Source organism: Strongylocentrotus purpuratus, unplaced genomic scaffold (assembly GCF_000002235.5).
Source record: "Strongylocentrotus purpuratus isolate Spur 01 unplaced genomic scaffold, Spur_5.0 spur5_scaffold_5, whole genome shotgun sequence".
Lineage (NCBI taxonomy): Eukaryota > Metazoa > Echinodermata > Echinoidea > Camarodonta > Strongylocentrotidae > Strongylocentrotus > Strongylocentrotus purpuratus.
Window position 1 is genome coordinate 37,408,504 of NW_022145611.1, and position 21,306 is coordinate 37,429,809.

Genomic DNA, 21,306 nt, shown 5'->3' on the forward strand with positions numbered 1-21,306 from the left:
ACAGCAATACAGAATCAAGAGGTTAGAGATGTTTATACCAGATTTACCTTTAATACTGTTGTTATGATTATTTTAGAGTCACCAGTCTTCAAGATCTTTTTAGAAGGCATTGATACATGTATTTGTTGCTGAATTTTCTTGATTCAAGCCTGCCTCCCAAATGATAAATGGATAAATATTGTTTGTAACTGCACTGTACTAAAAAAGTAATTACCTATGATCAAGTTACCCACAGAATCCAAAGTCCTAATGAATCATTGTACATCCTCCTCGGCACACAGAGATCTTTCAGAGATCATCCACATCAAGGATCGCAAGGAGGTCCTGCACGAGTTGAAGTATTCTCCGGAGGGTCACTATCTTGCTGTAGGCTCGAATGATAACTATGTAGATGTGTATGCTGTGGAGCAACACTACAAGAAGGTTGGGCAGTGCTCTGGTAGCAGTAGCTTCATCACTCATCTAGACTGGTCCAAGGATAGCCAGTATCTTCAGACCAACAGTGGTGCTGCAGAGAGACTCATCTATAAGATGCCTGGTAATAATTTTGTTGTTGTTGACTTATTTATCCACATAGTTATTGCGCTTTACAAATGAATATTATTATTATTATTATTATTATTATTTGATTTTCTAAGATTGCCAAAAAGGTATTGATGACAGTTTCATTACCAGTTGAAATACTTCTTGAATAGAAATATTTGACTTTACAGACCACATTTTTGTTGGGATCTCTGGAGCAGTCTTTTCATAGTTTCAAAGAAACCTGTACATAAAGACCACCTACTTACAAAGACAATTTTATAGTCTCTTGAGCTGTCATTGTATTCATGTTTTACTGTATCAAACATAAAATATTCTCAGTTTTTGTAATGTCAGAGAATACCTACACTTATATAATTCTAACTTCTAACTTCTAACTTCATGCTATCTATGACAGCTGGAAAGCATCTGACCAACCGAGATGAGATCAAACAGATCCACTGGTACTCCTGGACCACTGTACTTGGAGCTGAAGCTAATGGTATCTGGCCCAAGTACTCGGACACCAATGACGTCAATGCAATAGATGCAAACTTTGATGGAGAGGTGATGGTGACAGGAGATGACTTTGGCCTGGTCAAGCTCTTCAGATTTCCCTCATTGAAGCGAGGTGAGTTTGGAATGCAGTTCTGCACTTCTCAAGATGATGTTTATTATTATAGCCTTGGCCAAATCAGCGATGCATTTCAAATGGAGCCGGGCTAACTGGGACCTGGGGACAATTCGGCCCGACTGCTTTTGCAGGCTTAGGGTTAGGGTAAACAAAAATGACTGTTTTTGCAGCAGGCCGAGTTGTCCTGGGTCCGAGTTAGCCCATATCCGTTTCAAACTTTTAGGTTGCAAATTATTTGTGTTGGAGTGTCCAAATAAAGCAGCAGTGTATTCACTATATTAGAAATAAAGCTTCATTCGGGAGCGCCAGGAGTGTCACGTATGAAAGACATTAGCGCTATACAAGAACCCACTATTATTATTATTATTATTATTTTAACCTATTGACTACTTAAATCTCTACTTCACATAGGCTTGATACAGGGACCTTCCAGTTCCCATATAAAGATACCTCAAATGTACCTCGGCCTCCTGAGACGTTGGGAAGGCAGTTATTTGTGTTGGAGTGTCCAAATAAAGCAGCTGTGTATTCACTATATTAGAAATAAAGCTTCATTCGGGAGCGCCAGGAGTGTCACGTATGAAAGACATTAGCGCTATACAAGAACCCACTATTATTATTATTATTATTATTTTAACCTATTGACTACTTAAATCTCTACTTCACATAGGCTTGATACAGGGACCTTCCAGTTCCCATATAAAGATACCTCAAATGTACCTCGGCCTCCTGAGACGTTGGGAAGGCAGTAAGGCACATTTAATTCCCAACAAAAATGTACTTGATAATCTCATCGGTGTTGCTGTTATTTTTTTAATTGTTATTTTCTAATTGTAATCTTTTATAATTTTCTTTCCTGGTGCCAAGTTCAGAAAGTAAACTGGTCAGTCTGCCAATAATCCCAGCATGAATAATATTGTTGTTGCTGTTTTATTATTCTCTTATTCTTAACTTCAACATGTTTCTTTTGGCAGGTGCTAAGTTCAGGAAGTATGTTGGTCACTCTGCCCATGTGACCAATGTGAGGTTCACCCATGATAAGAGGTATGTGGTGTCTGTAGGAGGTGGTGACCATGCTGTCTTCCTGTGGAGGTACAACCCAGAGGGTATTCAGAATGATGAAGATTCAGGCACAGGCCATGATACAGGTCAGTATACGATGGTTTAAATTCAAACATTATAGCCTGAATCATGGATTTCCTGCAAAGGTACTATCCTGTGATATCCAACCAGATGAAGAGTTTGGATTCTCCAATCCTTACAAAAAACTTGGACAGGAATGTTTAGATAAAAATAAGAAGACTGTTTTCTGAATGTATTAGATCCTATGTTGTGTAGCTAGGATAGCTGTATTCTTTCACACTTAAATACCCTGACTTGGAAGTTCTACATAGACGATTATCACAAGATTTATTCTTATGACATAAACATAAAACCCTATAATATTTCAAAATGATAGCCATTCTTTATCTTCTATTAAATTTGAAGTGTACATTCTCTCTCTGAACAGGATACATGGATTCAAACAGTGAGGACAGTGACTCAGACATGTCAGATATGGGTGATCTGGACTCCGACATTGAGAAGGAGAAGGAGATCGACTATGAGAGGGCTGTTTACAAGGAGGACCTGGACCAACTCAAGAGACAGAACAAGACCAATAACTCTACAGGAGAGAAGAGACGAGATGGTCCAAGCAAAGGAATTAAGCTAGACTTTGTGCATGGGTGAGTTACAATAGAATATCTATTATTGAACCCCATGTCAATGATGTTTGTGAAATGGAAAATGTTTCGATGGTGTTCATATTGATATGTAAATAGTTGTCAATTTAAAGGTAATACAAAGTTTTGGTATAGGGTCATGAATTTGGTTCAAATGAACATATTGGAAGCGTAGGCGATCCTACAATATTCAGTGATCGGTGTCGCTGTTGAAATCGAGTCTAAAGCGATGAAATTGTAAATAAACTATTTATGTTGTACAGCCCCCTCTCAAGGTCAATATATTAATTTAGCTATAAAACAATGTTCTTTGAATAAAATCGACCGATTTGCTATTACCGTTTTGAATATATATATATCACAACTACATATTCTGATATTTTCATAGTCGCAACTACCATCATATGGTCGTAGGTGCTATTTGAAATTTATCAAAATTTACCGGGAGCACCGGTAAATTTGTATATTCAATTTTTCTCGAAAGCAGAAGTGTTAGGGGCTAATTTTTTTAGTGCTTATAATACATCCATAGGGGCATCCAGATATATCAAAATTGTAAAGAATCACTATCCAGCCAATTTTCAAAATTTACCAAAACTTTGTAATACCTTTAAGACAGTTTATGAACAATACTAGAGAATTAGTACAGGTGGTCATTTTTTTGTCTTTTTTTTTTTGTCTGAAGGGCATTAATTCTTTGTAACGTGATATGAGTTAATACCCTTCTAGCTCCAAACAGGTGAGGTACAAAAAAAGAAACAAGAAAATAGATTAAGATATTGCTATAAATGCCCCATAATCATGCTCTTTATCATAACATTGATGTTACATGTCGAAATAATTGTCTGTCAACAAAGTTTTACTTAAATATGATAATTTGAAGGTCAAAACATTGCTTTTATTGCAAATATTGGGATATGTTTAGCAAAGGTCATGCCAGTCTTCATCCCACTTCACCTTTCTATTCTTGGTAGCTATCGAGGGTACGACTGTCGTAACAACCTGTTCTACACGCAAGCAGGTGAGGTAGTATTCCACGTTGCAGCAGCTGGTATTGTCTACAATCGTGAGACGCACTCACAGCGCTTCTTCCTTGGTCACACCGATGACATTCTCTGCTTATGTATTCATCCACGCAAGGACTATGTGGCAACTGGACAGGTAAGAATTTCATCTCATTTCATTTTATTCCATTTGTCATATAAAAACATACATAATTATAACACTGATATTCACCGATAAGTAAAGAACATACAAATAACATAACGAAAGATAAACACAAAATATGTTTATATATATATGAATGAGGAAACTGGCAAGAAAGAACAATAAAAGTCTTATGTGGTGCTGGTCCCTTACGGTATAATAAAGAATTTTACCCTATAACACTGAACACCTAACAACCAACACCTAATATCTAACACCTAAGAGGAATGCTAGACTTAAGCCGATTAGATCATTGGTAATTACTATGCGATTATGCAGATGAAATGACTGTAATGTGAGAATCAACTTTGGTTTGAAAGTGTTCTGGGGCAAACTTGTGATATGATTATAATCTTATTTCCAAAGGATAGCTGGTTATTACAATAAAAATTGTCAGTAGAATTTTAATTTGATTGAAGCTGAAAGGCAGGTAGATTAAATTAAAATTTGTTTGCCCTGAAACAAACAAAGTGTTTATTATAAAAATGCCTTTCCACTCTTATCATGGCTTCTCTCTAATGAATTCATGCAGAGGTTTATAGAAGTTTTTGTATGCTTTTGACCCTTGTTTGCTTGTATTCATCAGGTTGGCAGAGATCCATCAATCTATGTTTGGGAATGTGAGACTCTGAAACCACTCGCTCTCCTGAAGGGCCAGCATAAGAGAGGAGTTTGTGCGCTGGACTTTTCAGGTACTTGAAAACGGCTCTTCCATGATCTTTCAATTAAAATGTTAAAATCTTGAAGTAAGAACTTTGATCTGGATGTCTATTACCATGGTATTTATTTTTAAAAGTTAGGCTTTAGGAAAGCAAACTTGTAAGGAATGTGTGTAATATGAGCTGCAATGCATTATTATTTATGCTAAACTTCCATCATATGGTTTGGATGATATTGGGGTTAAGGTTGGTAGTCATTACGCTGAGAATTTGATTTGTTGTAATGTTCATGAAGACAATGTAGCTAAATGTTTATTCTTCTATAATGAGTCAACATAAACACCACTGAGTACCATTAGCTAACAATGACCATTCTGTTGAACTTTTAGCCATGATATAATGCATATCTTTGTTTCCTTTATTTCATCAGCCGATGGGAAGAAGCTAGCCAGCGTGGGTCTTGATGATAATCACTGCATTGTTGTGTGGGACTGGAAGAAAGGTGAAAAGCTAGCTACAACGAGAGGACATAAGGACAAAATCTTTGTCATCAAGTGGAATGCTCATGATAATGATAAACTGGTCACTGTTGGGATGAAACACATCAAATTCTGGACTCTAGCTGGTAAGAAATATGCACAAGTTCAGCTTTTATGTGTAGTATGAACACAGCCAAATTCATGTCTTTATATTTACAGGTTTTTTTTCTTGTTTTTGTTTCAAACAATATTACTCCCTCTACCCTGTAAGACAATTTTCAAAGATCCACAAATACATGAACCTTTCACCCCCCAGATCAGTTTTTTCCTTTTTCTCCATGGTGATTAAGTGTTGCAGCATCGTGAGCATGGAAAAAGTATCTCGCCTTCATTTCTAATATCATTCAATGTGACAGCATAATTCAACTTTCTTCCCACATAATAGCTAATCATGTATTTTAATTTATTTGATACATTGTTGCCATGTTGATGCTATGTTATGAAAATAGTGAAAAGTACATTAGATAATCATTTTGGTCCACATTTTTGGTTTAAGATATTATATTTAATGCAAGTAAATTAAAAAAAACCTGCATTGGATGGAAATATTTTGTTCAGTTCTGCAATTGTATTAAAATGCGATAGTTCATAGTCTTCCCTCCTCTCTCTCTCTCCCTCAGGTGGTGGCTTCACATCAAAACGTGGTACATTCGGTAACATCGGCAAACCTGACACCATGATGTGTGTTTGCTATGGACGGTCACCAGAGATGACGTATTCTGGAGGTGCCAATGGTAACATCTACCACTGGCAGGGGACCACCTTACTGAGGACGGTCAAAGCACATGATGGTCCATGCTTTGCCATGCATTCCTTGGACAAGGTAGCTTTATTCTACTACTCCTAATTTTGTATGTTGATAGTGTCATTTATATGGATTGGCATGAATCAATGTTAAAGTAAGCCACATTTGTTGTAAAATATAAAAAATCCATTCTAAGATATATGTGGAATTGATTACCACAAACCGTTTGTCATATTTTTTTTCCCCTTCTATTTTAGACGATAAAAATCATTGTCAATCATTGGCTCTAGATATGCTGTGTAGCTGTCTTCATATTTGCATTAAACTTCCATCCTCACGTAAGACAAAAGAAAATATTGTCAGAAACTCTACTTAGTACTTATGGAAAATTGATTTTGTTTGCATAGTAGTGAAAAGGGAGCGTGCCGTAAGCTATCAAATGTCTTGGCTCAAGCTCATTTGAATAAAGTGGCTCAAGAGGCAAAGGCATGACATTTTTCTCACTTACCACCAGTAACCATCTTGTCAATCAGCATCAAATGTAATATCTTTCTGCTATTCCAGGGCTTTGTGACAGGTGGAAAGGACGGCATGATTGCTCTTTGGGATGAAGCCTTTGAACAGTGTCTCAAGACCTACGCTGTCAAGAAGTCCAGTTTGTCCCACGACTCCCATGGTACTCTGACCAGTGACATGCCAGCCATTCGGTCAGTGGTGCTAGGACATGGACACATTCTAGCAGGGACCAAGAACAGTGAGGTCCTACAGATTGAGAAGAGTGGACCTATCAAACTACTCGTTCAGGTATGCTATCAATTTCCATGTATATGTTGGTAACAAGGAGTGTGAATATAATTCTAAGATATTTGAAGGTTAGTGGTGAGATGGAGAGGATGTAAATATCAATTTAAGAAAATGAAATGTTAGTGGTAGGATGTAAGAAAATATTTTGCCTATTGTATTTAGAGAAATTCTGGTGTTCTGCTCTTAATAGAGGTTGCACCCATAAAATGAAATGAGTCAGAGATATAAAAGATTTTTTTTTTAAATTCAAGCTTAGCTACTTGTCAAGTGTTACCAAGACCTTAACCATGTTTTTGCAGGACCCTAAATCCAACATCATGATCTTGAAAGAAAACTTTTTTTCAAAAAATAATAATTAAAGACTGCCCAAATGAGTTCTGTTTGTAAAGGAAGAGCAAGCTTCATGGGAGGGAAGTGTAATTTTGGAGACACTGTACTTGCATATTGTTGCTAGCAAGAAGGTTAGGCGTACACTTTGTTATTCACTTGTATTCTGTTAGTGGGAATCACATTCAGGAAAACATAGAATGTGCACGATTGATGAATTTCTTTATAAACATTTTGAAAAAAGTCATTTAAGGGTCACATGGAGAGTGGGGTATGGAGTTTAGCTGCTAACCTATCTAAAGACATAGCAGTAGTCAGTGATTGCCAGACATTAAGTCTATGGGACATTTAAAATATTCAAATTGAATATCATTTCATAACTTTCCTGGTGAATTCTAAACAATCGTCCTTTCAGGGTCACATGGAGAGTGAGGTATGGGGTCTAGCTGCTCACCCAACAAAGGACGTCATATCAACGGTTAGCGATGACCAGACGTTACGTCTGTGGGACATTGGAGAAGCCAACAAGCTGCTGAATGTTAGGAAGCTGAAGACAGGTGCACGGTGTTGTGATTTCTCTCCTGATGGCAAGGGATTGGCTGTAGGATACAAAGATGGTGAGTCTTCAAGCTCCTCGGACTTTCTCAAAGTAGGCTATGTTAGAAGTATGAGTAGCAACATGAATATTTTTCATCCATGATCATTTATCGTTCAGAGACTGATCAGTATTAAAGATGCATCTTATTCACTCCGCATTCTTCAAATGTGTTGGCATAGTGGACAGATATGTTCTCATACCATCCTTTCAAGCTAAACATTTAACATTCTATTTTCATAAAACTAAAATAAATATATTTTTATAAAGTTGATAATTATTCAAACTTCGCCTGAAGAAGTTATATTTGTTTTTGTCCTTCTTGGTATGTTACAGGCAGTTTTTCTGTGCTGGACAGTGAGACACTCAATGACATTGCAGGATTCCATCATAGAAAAGAAGAAATCTCTGACGTCAAATTCTCACCTAGTAAGTATACAAAGTAAAGATGATAACAATATGTACATTTTGTTAACTCCAGTTTCAGAAGTATTCATTTCTTTATTTATTGGTTCAATCATTAAAGGTAATACAAAGTTTTGGGAAATTTTGAAAATTGGCTGGATAGTGATCCTTTACAACTTGGAAATATTTGGATGCCCCTGTGGTTGCATTATAAGCACTAGAAAATTTAGCCCCTAAAACACTTCTTCTTTCGAGAAAAATTGAATATCTAAATTTACAGGTGCTCCCGGTAAATTTTGATAATTTTCAAACAATGCCTATGGCCATACAATGGTAGCTGCGACCATGAAAATCTCTGAATATGTAGTTGTGATATATAATTTCCAAATGGGAATAGCCAATCGATCGATTTTAATCAAGAAATATTGTTTTATAGCTAAATTAATATCTTAACCTTGAGAGGGAGCTATACAACAAAAAGAGTTTATTGTTTACCATTTCATCACTTTAGACTTGATTTCAACCGCAACAATGATCACTGAATATTGTAGGATCACATATGTTTCCAATATAACTTTGTAATACCTTTAACCAATCACCATTGATTCAACGCATAAACATTCTTTGTGCATAGCTTCTTCTTAGAATAGCAATGAGAAATTGTAACTAACCCCAACATCATTTTACCAAGGTCATATTCCTATTTAGCCAATTGACTACTGGATTATATGAGTTCCATATGATATGCTTAACAGGTACCACCTGGTTCCCAGAGGCGATGGCTGAATTCAGCAAGTTTTGAAATTGCAAATTTGTGTGCCATGTCATTTGGGTGCTCGATTAATCCATTCCCTGTTTAAAAATTGGTGCTACCTTGTTCTTAGTCTCAAATTTTCTTCATTGACCATATTGTGTATAATTTCAACAGATCCTGGAAAATACCTAGCAGTAGCATCTCATGACAACTATGTGGACATCTACAATGTAATGAACAGCAAGAGAGTTGGTACATGTAAAGGATCATCCAGTTATATTACACATACAGATTGGGATCGATCAGGTAGGTTTATCATCAGCTGTTGAAACAAAAATGGTTGTAGAAAATTAGGCGAAAGACCTGTAAAAAAACAAAACCCTGTGACAGGAAAAGCAGCATCCTGAATGCATTTAGATCGTTGCAAAAGCATCATTTTGTTGTACAGAGATAGAGCCATGATATTAGGATCCAGAGCTAGTAAACATATGTACTACCTCAATTAGGCTAAGTAATACCAAATCTTTTAGTCATAAAGTAGGAGTAAAATCTAAGGTGCAATGCAATGCCACCAGCTACAATGAGCCATCGTGCTTTCCATTTGTGACTTTTCTTGAATAGTTGATGATAGTCGACCCATATAAATCATCAAGCTCAGTAATGCTACAACCAAACATTGTCTACTATCAGCCACATTTGTGTTTAACATCTCAGCAGCTGCAGAAGAATCCTTGAAAAGCTCATTGATAAAAAGTGATTCTTCATTTCCTGTAAACTCTGTTCCACCTTTCATCCTTCACTCAACAGGCAAACTTGTCATGTCCAATTCCGGTGCCAAGGAACAGCTGTTCTTTGAAGCCCCAAGAGGCAGGAGGCATGCCATACGTAACATGGAGATAGAGCGTCTCAACTGGGCATCGTGGACCTGTGTCCTGGGACATACCTGTACAGGTATCTGGCCTGCCAAGAGTGATGTGACGGACGTCAACGCTGGCTGCTTGTCACATGATGGCACAACTTTTGCAACGGGAGATGACTTTGGATTTGTCAAGCTGTTCCAGTGGCCTGTTGCGGTAGGTTTATGGATCTTTTAAGGTACTATGTATAATTACAAATTGACCCCTCCCCCCTCCCCACCAACAAAAAAAAAGTTGATGTGTTCGAATTATGCTTAAATGTAACTTAAAAGGCATTGGAAACTTGCATAAGGTTTAACACAACATACATATTGATCATATGCACAAAGTAAATATTTGCTGTAATAATCTACAAATATATTTGCTTTTCTTGATTTCCATGCTATTTATTAGTCATTAGATGCAACTAGTGTCAAAGTCCATCCCCATTATTAAATGTTTCCTGTAGAAGTGGCGTTTGAATGGCGTTTGAATATTTCATATTTGGGCTTGCCAATACTATTCCTCATACTCGCAATATCTGTCACATGTTTTACTGAATCCATTGAACAAATCCAACCCCATTTTTCTATCTTTTTCACCAGGGGAAGAATGCCAAGTTCAAGAAGTACGTCGGACACAGCGCCCATGTGACCAACGTCAGGTGGTCACATGATGATAGGAAGCTGATATCTGTAGGTGGGGCTGATACCTCTATCATGGTATGGTCACGAGATGGCGCTGGTGAAAGCAATGCGTGTGGAGATAGCGATGACTCAGACACAGACTCAGAGGAAGAAGGTGATTTATACTATAGATAGATGTTACTCATGACTTGATACAAAGTAATCTTAATTTAAAATTCATGAATTTAACAAATGCACAAGATATGAAAATGAGATATATTATGAATGCCATTATAATGTAACTAGTCCAAGTTTCTCTGCTAAAATGACTTGCACATTGTTATTCCTATTTGCCACTTACTATGCATGTCAGTCTTACCTTCTATGCCTATGACCACCGCTCTGGGGCGATATTGTGCAATTTTCTAAAATGTTTCTAGTTTCAGAAAAGCAATTTATTTTTTTCTCTCTCTCTGAAGCAGAAAGAGGTATATACCGTATATTGTGAAGTTTATTACATTTACCTCGTAAGAAATTTCCAATTTATCAATGAAACAAGGAATTGAAATATATATACTTTACTCTTGAATTTTTTTCTTGATAAGTTTTCACCAAAAAACTTAGTGACATAGAATGGGTAATAATTAAAATGATCTTCCTCATCAACAGACCTTTCCCAATTACTTTGAATGGTAGAAACATAACTTCTAAGGCAAAGTTTGTTTATCTCTCTCTCTCTCTCTCTCTGTCTCCCAGGTTATGACAGTGATGTTCAGCGTGAGAAGGACATGGACTATTCAGCCAAGACATACTCAGGTCCAAAGAGAGATATGGCTGGAGTTAAGCCTCATCTAAGGGATGTAGAGGATGATGATGCGTAAGTACAGCTTATAAGAGAAGATGATTGTGGTACAGCTCACTGCACATCTCTTTATATTAAGATTGACAACATAGAAATTTATCTTTGATCCAAAATGAATGCTTTGTCAAACAGAGAAAGGAAAATATGTCCGCACTGGAAGTCAAACATAGAGGGAGTTTTTACCTTTACAATTCAGGAGTTCCAGATGAACCTCATTTAATATCAAGTCAACAGGCCGCTACACATATCACTTTTGATTTTGTTTAGGTTCTTAAAGTGACTCTGTAACATTGCCTCAGATTCTGAAACAAAATCATGGATTTAGCTCCTGCTGCAATCACAATTTTAAACCCTTAGGTCAGTCAGGAATCCCATGACTTTTACAAGCCAACCCCTGTCTGATTATCAAGATATTTATGATCGAAATTGAAATTTCATTTTGCATTTTCTTTAACGGTTTTTATAACACTCCAGTCTATTGGGGAAAATGAGTAATGGTAAAAATTCATGAGGCACTTTATGATCATTTTGAAGCGCAATATTTTTGGGCTTGAATATTACACCATGCATTTCGTATTTAACATTGTTAAACAATGCCTTTAAGATATTACTGTGAAACAGTCCATTTATTTCCCTTCTCCATTAAAAAACAATATTGTAGGTCATGTCTTTTTATTTTGTTACAGGCCTAGTTGCAGCAGGGCTGCAGCCAGACCCACTAAAGTTAAGAAGAGTGATGTAGATACAGGCAAGAGGAAAAGGCCTGGCCAAGTAGAGGTAAGTGTGATTGTCTCAAAAGTATTTTAAGGTTTATATATTAATATTTGCAAAGCGTGGCAGTAGGCAATTTTTGTTGATGGCTTTTAACTTACAAGAGATTTGCATTACTCTTGAACACTGTAAAGCATGAGACATTCTACTCAAAATGCCGTTTACCAAAATCAAATTGTATCCAACAGGCAAAACTTTGTGCATGTCTGTCATATCAGAATTGATAAGTGAATAAAGTTGCATTGTAAGAAATCGTTCATGGTTTTTAGAATCAAGAAGTATTGAAGTTATTAATAATTTAAATGTAAAATAATAATAATAATGATAATATTGGATATTTATTTAGCGCACATATCCACCCTGCAAGGTGCTCAAAGCGCTCCAATATTACCCAGGTCTGCTAGGCTACCGATTTTGGTGCTCACAGCATTCAAGAAATTCCTTCCTACAGGTCCCCATTTACTTCACCTGGGTGGAGTGTGACAAATTTAGATCAATGTCATGCCAAAGGATGTTAGTGCTGCGTTGGGATGATTATGTATATTGTGACATTTGTTCTGTTTACTTGACTAAACTTTAAAGCTGTAAACTCATAATTCTATTTCTCTTAAGTTGATTTATTGAATTGTTACTTTCTAACTTTTGTATGTTTTGCAGGAGTTAGTACTGCAACACATCCATGGCTATCGAGGCTATGACTGTAGAAACAACCTCCATTACCTCAATGACGGTGCTGATATCGTCTATCATGCCGCTGGAGCTGGCATCGTCCAAAACCTTGAAAAAGGTCAGTCATCCTAGGTCATGTGCTCACATATAGCATTGTTCTTTGTTATTTATACTATGGCTGGATGGTACATGTATTTTCATTCTTTGTCATTTGATTAAAACAGAGATCATATATTTGCATTTGGGTACATCAAAAGGTAGGCCAATAAGGGGTAATTCTGATCAGCACAAAAGTACAAACCTTGATGTATGTACAAAATCAAATGTTATTTCTAGAAAGCAATGAAAAGTTTCAATGTATGATTTGATCCAAGGTAAAAACTTTATTACTTCAAGTGATATGAGTGATTTATTTTAATGGAAGTAAATGAATTCCTGATATTGAACTGTTGCTTTAGTGATAGAAACATCTGAAATTATTCCCATTCAAAATTGCAAACAAAATTTGCTATACAGGTGAGGGGCAATGTGTCACTACTTTATTGATGTGTAGGTAGACCTTCAACCTTTGACCTACTACCTTTGACCCACAGGGAGCCAGAGCTTTTACCTTGAGCACACGGATGACATCATATGCCTGACTGTCAATCAGCACCCCAAGTATCCCAACGTTATAGCGACCGGTCAGATCGGTGAGACACCAGCGGTCAATGTCTGGAATGCAGAGACCAAGGAGACATTGTCACTCATACGAGGGTTCCACACCAAGGGTGTTTGCTCAGTGAACTTCAGTGCGTCCGGGAAGCTATTGCTGACCGTTGGCATCGACCAGAACCATTCATTTGCCGTATGGAGATGGCAAGATGGTAAGAGGAGTTCATTCTTAGAATAGATTCTTTGATCATTCTTTGAGATACGTACATAGCTGATACTGTCATCCCGTTGTCTTCTGTGAATTATATATATTATGATGAAAGAAGTCAATTTATAAAAATAATTCTAAATTTAAGAGTAGGTCTCTCCCCCACAACAAAGTCTCCTCGATGATGGTATTGAATATACATTGCAATGAGGTTAAAAGCTGTATTTATAGACTTTATATCATTGATTTGACTAGCCTTGAATGGAGAGACTCTAAACATTAGTTATGAAGAATGTAAGAGTATCAAGAGCATTGATGGGTGATAGAAGGTCATGGATAGTGACACTAATTTCTGACCTCTGATTTTTCTTGATAGGTTCTAGGATTGCAAGTGGTGTTGGACACACGAAGCGAATCTTCATGGCCGAATTCAGACCGGACTCTGATTCTCAGTTTGTGACGGTTGGTGTGAAGCACGTCAAGTTCTGGACGGTAGCAGGTAGTCAGCTCCTAGGCAAGAGAGGTCTACTCAAGAGATCTGGTACCAATCCACAGGAATCCAAGATGCAAACCATGCTCTCAATAGCATTCGGAGCAGTAAGTCATTTTAATGAGATACTGAAGATCTGAATGTTTTTCTTCATTTCTTGTCTGTTTTGTATCCTTAATTTATCTGTAATCATGCATATTTCATGTCATTGCTTCTTCTTTTCTTTCCTCAGTACACTATTTTTTGTGAAAGTCATAAAGTTTGAATTTTTGTACATTCAAAGTGTAGTGCCAGTTTACATAAGAATATTGATCGTTTGTTAAAAAATATCTAGAAGCCAGGAATATTCAATGATTGAATAAGTTCCAACATGTGTGTGTGTGTGTGTGTATTTGGGTTTTTACTGACGTGTATCAATCAGATATGATTATTTACGTCTGGGGACCGACTTTTAACGTCACCATCCGAAAGACGTGACTCAGTTTCGAACCTGCGTCCTCGGCTGAATCAGTTTGTAACTTCCACTGTAAGCTGGATTATAGGCGAACGCCACAACGCCTAGTTGACCTGCAATAGCCTAGCCTTTAGATTGAACTTGATACTGATTTATTTGTCAACCGGAAAGAATTGCAAAGGTCTTAATCCTATTACATTTGGTTTGAAATGTGGTTTGTATAACTCAAACAAAAAGGATCCTTCACAGTCATAAAAAGGAAAAAACACAAAAAACCATTGTATCATACCATATATGTATTGTTTGATTACTTTCATAACTAGAATGAGACCACATTTACTGGATCTATGTGCGGTGATGTGTATGTATGGAAGGGTCATATGTTAGCTAAAGTGGTTACCAGAGCTCACCAAGATGCCGTATTCACTCTCTACACAACCCTCAAAGATGGACTCATCGTCTCAGGAGGCAAGGAGAAGGCGTAAGTCATCCCACTTTGAAAATGCAATGGCATTAACTCATTGATGTGCACAATCTTACCCATTATCCATTCCAAATTGCCTCCATTTGTCATCTCAGCTTAATCATGGTTGTGGAAATGTCATATTATAGAATTGAAATTCATTCGAAACTAGGTTCTCCTCATTAGTTTTATCAAAATCAATGAAGAATTTTTTTCACCCTAGGAGATATTTTCCTTCAAAAGTCAGGAAAAATGTATTTGAACCTATTTTGGTTGAAGTATCCCCCTTTTCAAGTGTTTGCTGTGACTCTGTTTGTTATAGGTAAATACGTATTGTCTTTTAGCAGACCAAAAGACACTAGAAGTCATGAGTTATTGCTCTTCCAGCTCTAGACACAGGATATGATTTTTTTTTTTACTGTTGTTGTTGTTGAATTTTTACTTCTCTTTTCTTTTGAAGTAATTTGAGCCCTTATCCCACTTGGCATTCATGCATGTTGCATCCTACAGTTGACAGAGTGTAATGTAGCGAACTTTTCATATTTGGGTATATTATTATGCAGTGTTAGCATTGATATAGGCAATGAAGTTTGTGTTTGTTGTTTCCCATGTAGTGGACGTAGTGGAAATGCAGTGAAGTTATGGGACCAGGACATGAAGAAATGTAAAAACTTCCAGCTCAGCACAGGCAACAAGATGGATGTCGTCAAGAGTGTCTGTAGGGCCAAGGTCAGTTCCAACTCCGAGAGGTTCCTTCAAATTACTTGCAGTGATGCTTGTTTTCCAATATTTGTTTCTCATTCTTGCATTTTGTCATGATGCATATTAACGAAAGTATGTTGCATTTTATTTTTGTCAGCAGTCCAAAGATAGATTGAAATGCCAAGAGTTAAGACTTTTTTGAACTAATAGTTATGAATTCTGCACTAGTCTTTAAGCCAAAAAGAACATAAAAGTGTAGTTAAAATTGTCATACATAAGAAAAATTGATAGAGAGAATTGATTATTTGTTGTTTGATGGTTTAAGCAATGAACAGATTCTAAATGTTTACAACATGGTCATATTTCCAGAATTTCAAGAATCTGTAAATAAATGCCTCAATGCAAATGCTAAAGTTAGATGCAGAAAATGTTACAGTATTCAAGCTCGATAATTCATTGTTCAATCTAGAGCTGACACATATTGTTTCTCTTGATAGGGAAAGATCCTGATAGGTACTAAGGAGAGTGAGATATTTGAGATTGACGAGAAGAAAGGAACAGTAACCAATCTAAGCCAGGGTCACGGTGAAGGGGAGCTATGGGGTCTCGCTGCTCACCCTACCAAAGAAGTATTTGCATCAGCTAGTGATGATACAACCATTAGAATATGGGATGTTCCTAACAAGGTAAGACAACTGATTGAGGAAGACCCATCCATCTCTCTCTCTCTCTCCCTCCCTATCTCTTTCTCTCTCGTTCTCTCTTTCTCTCCTCATTTCTTTATCTCTCTCTCTCTCTCTCTAATTCTCTCTCTCCCTCCCTCTCTGTCTCTCTCATACACACTCACACTCTTCTCTGCCCCTTTCCCTTCTTCCTCAACCCATCTTATCTTCATTTTCCTTATTTCCACTCTTTAGCCTTTTCCCCTTGACTTTCTTACTCTACATGTATTTTTCTTCATGGAGGCAGAGACTGTTGGCCATCCCAATCACATTTCTTCTGTAAACAATACAGATGGAACCTCATACCATAATCCTCAAAGGCATCGTTTAACAATGTTAAATCTGAGATGCACAGCCCTACATGTTATCAGTGTGCGTGATATGGTGTAATATTGAAGCCCTAAAAAATTGCGCTTCAAAATGATCAAGAAGTGCCTCAAAAAAGTAAAAAATCTTTGAGTGACCAGTTTTACCATACTCCTTTTCCCCAACAGACTAGTTTTTATGAAAACCGTTAGGAAAACGCAAATTTGGTTTCGATTTCCGATCATAAATATCTCAATAATCAGACAGGCGATCGGCTTGCAAAAGTCATGGGGTTCCTGACTGACCTAAAGGTTTATAATTATCATTGCAGCATGAGCTAAATCCAGGATTTTTTTTCAGAATCTGAGACAAAGTTACCCAGTTGAATTTAAAAATAAATCAATATCAATCACCATAATGATAGATGCATTTACGATACAAGCATACTCTCCTCTGCTTGATATAAATATATCTTTTATTTCACATTGGTTAAGAGTGGTATATGTAGATTATTGTCTGGCCAAAGGAATTTGAACCGCTGGCCATGGCACATCTAAAACACATCCACGACACATGTTCTTTTTAGATCTTCATCGATTCTCTTGGTGATGATGATCCACAGCACTCTTCTTGCTCTGATTATGGTATGATTTGATTTCTCACTGAATGTAGAAAATGTTGAACAAGGCAGTGATTGGGACTGCAGCCAGGTCTATAACCTACAGTCCTGATGGTGAGAAGCTAGCTGTTGGTCTCAAGAATGGAGAGTTTGTCATCTTAACTGTAGCTACTCTAGAGATGTGGGGACGCAAGAGAGACAGGAGCAAAGCTATACAGGACATCAAGTAAGAATAACTCTGCTGTCAGACTGTTATGTTGGAGCAATTTTAAAATTCTGCATTTGTCATTTGTCTATTATCCACAAAGGTGTGTGAAATTGTTATTTGGGATGAAATGTATACTTGTCATTACTCATATAACATATCTAGTGTCTTTCTTTTATATGTGTAGTTGTAGCCCCTGTTCGAGTCATTTCTTCTTGGCAGTGACATGTTTTTTGTACATGAATATTTTCTACTTGTCATAACTGTATGAATTAACAGCCTGTCCTGATAAGACTCATTAACATATGAAGCTGAAGGATCTTGAAAGAGCTTCATATTTAGTACTTAGATACGTGTCCATTGATAATTCTTTTTATATACCTCACTTAAGTAATCCAGCAATCTGATTGGTCGAAATTGCATTCATAAACTTTAACTGTTCCCGAAAATTCCCGGTAACCATGGTTAAAAAACAGTTCAAAATCCCAATAACCATGGTTATTGGGAAAATAGGTCAGTCTCCATGGTTACCCCATAGGTTTACATGTTAAAAAATGGTCTGAGCGATCGAGGATACCGTACGTGTGCGAAGAATTGGTCGGTAATTTCAATACAATTGAATCTCGATCGATCTTACCGACAATTTTATCATGCATTGTTGACATGAAGACGAAAATAAACTTCCAAAAACAAAAAAAACAACATCTGCCGATAGATCTTGATCTAAGTTCGTGCCAATATGCATTGCAAAAGTAAAAGAAGGGCCCGTTTAATGGAGCAGCGGCGAAGCATTGACCACGCGAAGCCGTTTTCAATTCATTTTAATGTATATATTAAAGAAAACTACTGTACATGGTGACAGTGCGCGCTGGCCGAGCGGTTTGAGGCGCTGACTGTAGTTACATCACCTTTTGTACGCAAGAGTTCGAATCCCATCTTCGACAAAAGTTTTTTTTTTTTTTTTCTTTTTTTTTCTTTTTTTTTTGGCATATAAAAGTATTAATGACTGCTTTAATATTCGAGAAATAGTATAGTATTAATGACTGCTTTGAGAGAAATAGTTGTTTTATTACGCTCAAGGGAAGGTTAGAATTGTGCTATTCCCCGAGGCTTGCCGAGGGGAATAGCCCAATTCTAACCTTCCCGAGAGCGTATGAAAACAACTATTTCTCGAATATTAAAGCAGTCATTAATACTTTTATATGCCGAAAAAAAATAGACTAAAAAATGAAAAATTAAAAATATTTATCAGTTTTGTCGAAGACGGGACTCGAACTCTTGCGTACAACAAGAGGTGTACCGAAAACCAACGCTTAGACCACTCGGCTATGGCCCGCCGTTAACATGCTTAGCAGTTTTCTCCAATATATACATTAAAATGGATTGAAACCGGCTTCGCGTGTGATGAATGCTTCGCAAAAGCTCCATATACGGACTCTTCTTTTACTTTTGCAATGCATATTGGCACGAACTTAGATCAAGATCTATCGGCAGATGTTGTTTTTAATACTAGCAGTCATTAATACTTTTATATGCCGAAAAAAATAGACTAAAAAATGAAAAATTAAAAATATTTATCATTTTTGTCGAAGACGGGATTCGAACTCTTGCGTACAACAAAAGGTGTACCGGAAACCAACGCTTAGACCACTCGGCTATGGCCCGCCGTTAACATGCTTTGCAGTTTTCTCCAATATATACATTAAAATGGATTGAAACCGGCTTCGCGTGTGATGAATGCTTCGCAAAAGCTCCATATACGGACTCTTCTTTTACTTTTGCAATGCATATTGGCACGAACTTAGATCAAGATCTATCGGCAGATGTTGTTTTTTTGTTTTTGGAAGTTTATTTTCGTCTTCATGTCAACAATGCAAGACAAAATTGTCGGTAAGATCGATCGAGATTCAATTGTATTGAAATTACCGACCAATCCTTCGCACACATACGGCATCCTCCATCACTCAAACCATTTTTTAACATGTAAACCTATGGGGTAACCATGGACGCTGACCAACTTTTTTTAATAACCATGGTTATTAAAAATATTGAAATGTTTTATGCATGGTTACCGAGAATTTTACAGGAACAGTTGAAGTTTATGAATGCAATTCGACCAATCAGATGGCTGGATTTCTTAAGTGAGGTATATAATTGTTTTTATACGCTCTCGGGAAGGTTACAATTGTGCTATTCCCCTCGGCACGCCTCGGGTAATAGCACAATTCTAACCTTCCCTTGAGCGTATAAAAACAACTATTTCTCTCAAAGCAGTCATTAATACTATATTATGAGAATGATGAAGCAAGTTTTCCATGGTTTAGTACATGAAAAATAGTTAATATATACCAAACTTGCGGTTACATCCAGTTTTAAAGCAGTGTGTGGAAAAGCCACTATATCTTTTATAATTGCTATCATAAATAATAATAATAAAACAAGGTCATTTTAACATTGACTTTCATGTATTTTTCAATTAATTTTCCCCTGATTTCATGTTTCCTTCACAGGTTCAGCCCAGACTCTAAATACCTTGCTGTAGCATCTGACGATGGCAGCGTTGATTTCTATGACATCAGCGCAGGGTCTGCACTATCAAGGGCTGGCTTCTGTAAAGGTATCTCAAGCTTCGTAGTGCAAATAGACTTCTCAGCTGACAGCAAATATATACAGGTATGTAGCATAGCTATGGCACTCTACCTATGTACCGTAACTTATGTAGGCATTTATAAGAGTGGCAAGTGGAGACGAAAGGTGGGCATAATTACTGTTCAAATCCTTTATGCTTATGTCATTTCATTTTGTTGTTTTTGTTGTTTTCCTTTTTTGTTTTTGTTTGTTTTTGTTTTTGTTTTTGTTTTTAATAGCAGTCTACCATGTCATGTGTTGCATTTCATATAATGTCAGAGGAAAATATTTCAGAAGATTTTGTCATGTTATATAGTGCATTTAGGGTTGTAGTAGCTGATTTCATGTTTACAGAGAATTTATTTATTTTATGTGATTTTTAATGGTATATAATGGTTTTGGAGACAGTGTACCAAGTCACTTGTGAACAAGGGTTTAATTGTCCTGATATTGCCCAATCAAAATCCAATGATATTCTCTGTTTTGTGAGAGAAGCTTTCTCATTGGTTAATGTAGAAGATTATGTTTTTGACCCAGAAACTTTTTGTCAGATGATTAACTCGTTGAATACTAAGTCTATGCAAAATGCATGAGTTAATGAAATTAAATCATGTTCAACAGATTAAGACTTCATGGTCACAGAAACCATAGATGCTAATGAATATTTTGGCACAATGCAGCAAATGGAATTAACGACGAGTGGTTAAATCAAGAAATAACTGAGAAAGAGGCTCTACAAGAGTCTTCATGTAGCCTTACAAATATTATGTCATCACTATATTTATACATACAATGCTCACAATATCAAACACACTTCTTGAAGAAATCCTTTGTGAAGCACCTGAAAACTCGACCTTTCATCAACATTCAATTAATTGGGAAAGCAGAGCTATGGCCAATCCGGTTAAGCCTTTGTACGTGATGACCTATTCTCTTAGTTAAATTGAATTTTGCCTGAAGGTCGAGTCTTTTAGTGCTTCGCAAAGGATTTCTTCAGGAAGTGCGTTTGATGTTGTGAGCATTGTATATATATATATATATATATATATATATATATATAGTGATGACACAATATTCGTAAAGCTATATGAAGACTCTTGTAGTGCTTCATTAGGAG

At 36.7% G+C, this 21,306-nt stretch overlaps 1 protein-coding gene across 1 annotated transcript in view; it reads left to right on the forward strand.

The window, feature by feature from the left end:
* LOC763529 (echinoderm microtubule-associated protein-like 6) overlaps positions 1 to 21,306 on the forward strand; it is a 39,497-nt gene that overhangs the window by 10,205 nt on the left and 7,986 nt on the right. The window contains exons 8-31 of the mRNA XM_030998705.1: positions 282 to 538; positions 941 to 1,153; positions 2,131 to 2,304; positions 2,667 to 2,883; positions 3,855 to 4,041; positions 4,673 to 4,778; positions 5,176 to 5,370; positions 5,905 to 6,107; positions 6,594 to 6,833; positions 7,576 to 7,777; positions 8,092 to 8,184; positions 9,089 to 9,220; positions 9,722 to 9,987; positions 10,416 to 10,611; positions 11,193 to 11,313; positions 11,985 to 12,075; positions 12,727 to 12,856; positions 13,332 to 13,604; positions 13,977 to 14,197; positions 14,868 to 15,025; positions 15,622 to 15,736; positions 16,207 to 16,395; positions 17,410 to 17,582; positions 20,072 to 20,234. Coding sequence (XP_030854565.1) covers positions 282 to 538; positions 941 to 1,153; positions 2,131 to 2,304; positions 2,667 to 2,883; positions 3,855 to 4,041; positions 4,673 to 4,778; positions 5,176 to 5,370; positions 5,905 to 6,107; positions 6,594 to 6,833; positions 7,576 to 7,777; positions 8,092 to 8,184; positions 9,089 to 9,220; positions 9,722 to 9,987; positions 10,416 to 10,611; positions 11,193 to 11,313; positions 11,985 to 12,075; positions 12,727 to 12,856; positions 13,332 to 13,604; positions 13,977 to 14,197; positions 14,868 to 15,025; positions 15,622 to 15,736; positions 16,207 to 16,395; positions 17,410 to 17,582; positions 20,072 to 20,234 — 4,315 coding nt within the window. The remainder of the gene's footprint in view (positions 1 to 281; positions 539 to 940; positions 1,154 to 2,130; positions 2,305 to 2,666; positions 2,884 to 3,854; positions 4,042 to 4,672; positions 4,779 to 5,175; positions 5,371 to 5,904; positions 6,108 to 6,593; positions 6,834 to 7,575; positions 7,778 to 8,091; positions 8,185 to 9,088; positions 9,221 to 9,721; positions 9,988 to 10,415; positions 10,612 to 11,192; positions 11,314 to 11,984; positions 12,076 to 12,726; positions 12,857 to 13,331; positions 13,605 to 13,976; positions 14,198 to 14,867; positions 15,026 to 15,621; positions 15,737 to 16,206; positions 16,396 to 17,409; positions 17,583 to 20,071; positions 20,235 to 21,306) is intronic.